The 1,375-nt window shown below is 44.7% G+C and overlaps 1 protein-coding gene across 1 annotated transcript in view; it reads right to left on the bottom strand.

Moving 5' to 3' along the window:
* Positions 1-1,375, bottom strand: part of LOC109352108 — a 2,295-nt gene that overhangs the window by 375 nt on the left and 545 nt on the right. The window contains exon 2 of the mRNA XM_019593962.1: positions 247-1,304. Coding sequence (XP_019449507.1) covers positions 247-1,304 — 1,058 coding nt within the window. The remainder of the gene's footprint in view (positions 1-246; positions 1,305-1,375) is intronic.

The raw sequence follows: 1,375 nt of genomic DNA, 5'->3' as shown, positions 1-1,375 counted from the left end.
CAATGGGAGCCTGGAAAATGTCCTTTTCGACATGACATTCAATGAAGAGCCATTGTCTATTAGGACCTTACCGATTAAACAATCACGTTACATTACTGAGATGTGGAGTGGACTAGTGTTCCCCATTCCTTCAGCGGGTATTTCTTGCTCACTAAAGGATATGTAATTGTCAGCCACTATGTTATTGATTATACCACTGAGCTTGTCTGTGGTTATATCGTGGCTAACGTGTGCCTAGTTTAGCACCTTTAAGAGTACATTTCGGTGGGGCTCAGAACTCATCAATAAAGCGAGTATGGAAATCCGAGTTGGGGTGCGACTTAACTGGTCTCCCACCTTATATTCACTTTGCTTTATGAAATTCAGGAATTCACAAGCTTCCTCATTAGAAACTCCACTCTTATCTTGAGGCATGCACAATTCCTCCAAATCTTCTTCCGCTTCTTCTTCCATGGGAACGATCACCTTAGCCTTCCCTTTGCTGGTGCTAATCGGGTTTTTTTCTATATCTAGGGCACCGTAAACACGTCCACTTCTAGTTACTCTGCTAACTCCGGCTACATTGGTAACATAAGGGGATTGCTCTGATTTCTCGGTAGTGTTCTCACTATATATCCACGTCACTGCCTTGTCTGAATTGTAGGGGAAGGGTTGAGGCTTTGCCTCCGTTACGGGCTTCATGAATCTTAGGACTGGTACCCATCGTGGTGAGGGCAATGACGTACTACACGGAATGTTAAATACAGGCACGAAGCGGGTCATTGATGGTCTCCATGTTGGGCTCCTCTCCCCTTCGCCTTGTGTAACAGCATTTACACTTTGGCACTTGGGACCTCTCTCTATAGTGATTAATCTCATGTCCAACATCTTTTGCAGCAACAACTTGGACTCGGAGCAGTCCTCTAGTCTGTGTCCTTTTGGACCGTGCATCTCGCAACTATCAGGATCCTCATCTACCCTCAATCTGTCCATCATCCCATGTCTGGACATCTCCTGGTAAATAACCTTCATCGGAGTCTTTATCTCATGAACTTCCCAAATATACAAACCATCTTGTACTCCCTCTACAACATTAACACCTTGGCTGCCATGATTGGGAAGTGGGTTCTGGTCCACATCTGGTATATTTTCCCCAAACACTAGTTGTTTTGTGTTTATTAGTTGTTGAACATTATACTTGAGAGCTCGGCAATGTTCAATGGAGTGACCGACGATCCCAGAGTGATATGCACATGTAACATTTCGGTTGAACCAAGGTCCTGGTGAATCTGGAATCTTTCCTACTGTCAGGGTTATGAATCCCCCTGCCATAAGATAAGCGAAGATCTCCGCATAGGTAACAGGGATGGGGTCGAATTGTGGAGTTTTCCTTTCA

Source organism: Lupinus angustifolius, chromosome LG01, assembly GCF_001865875.1.
Source record: "Lupinus angustifolius cultivar Tanjil chromosome LG01, LupAngTanjil_v1.0, whole genome shotgun sequence".
NCBI lineage: Eukaryota > Viridiplantae > Streptophyta > Magnoliopsida > Fabales > Fabaceae > Lupinus > Lupinus angustifolius.
This window is presented reverse-complemented; position numbering and strand designations above follow the sequence as displayed.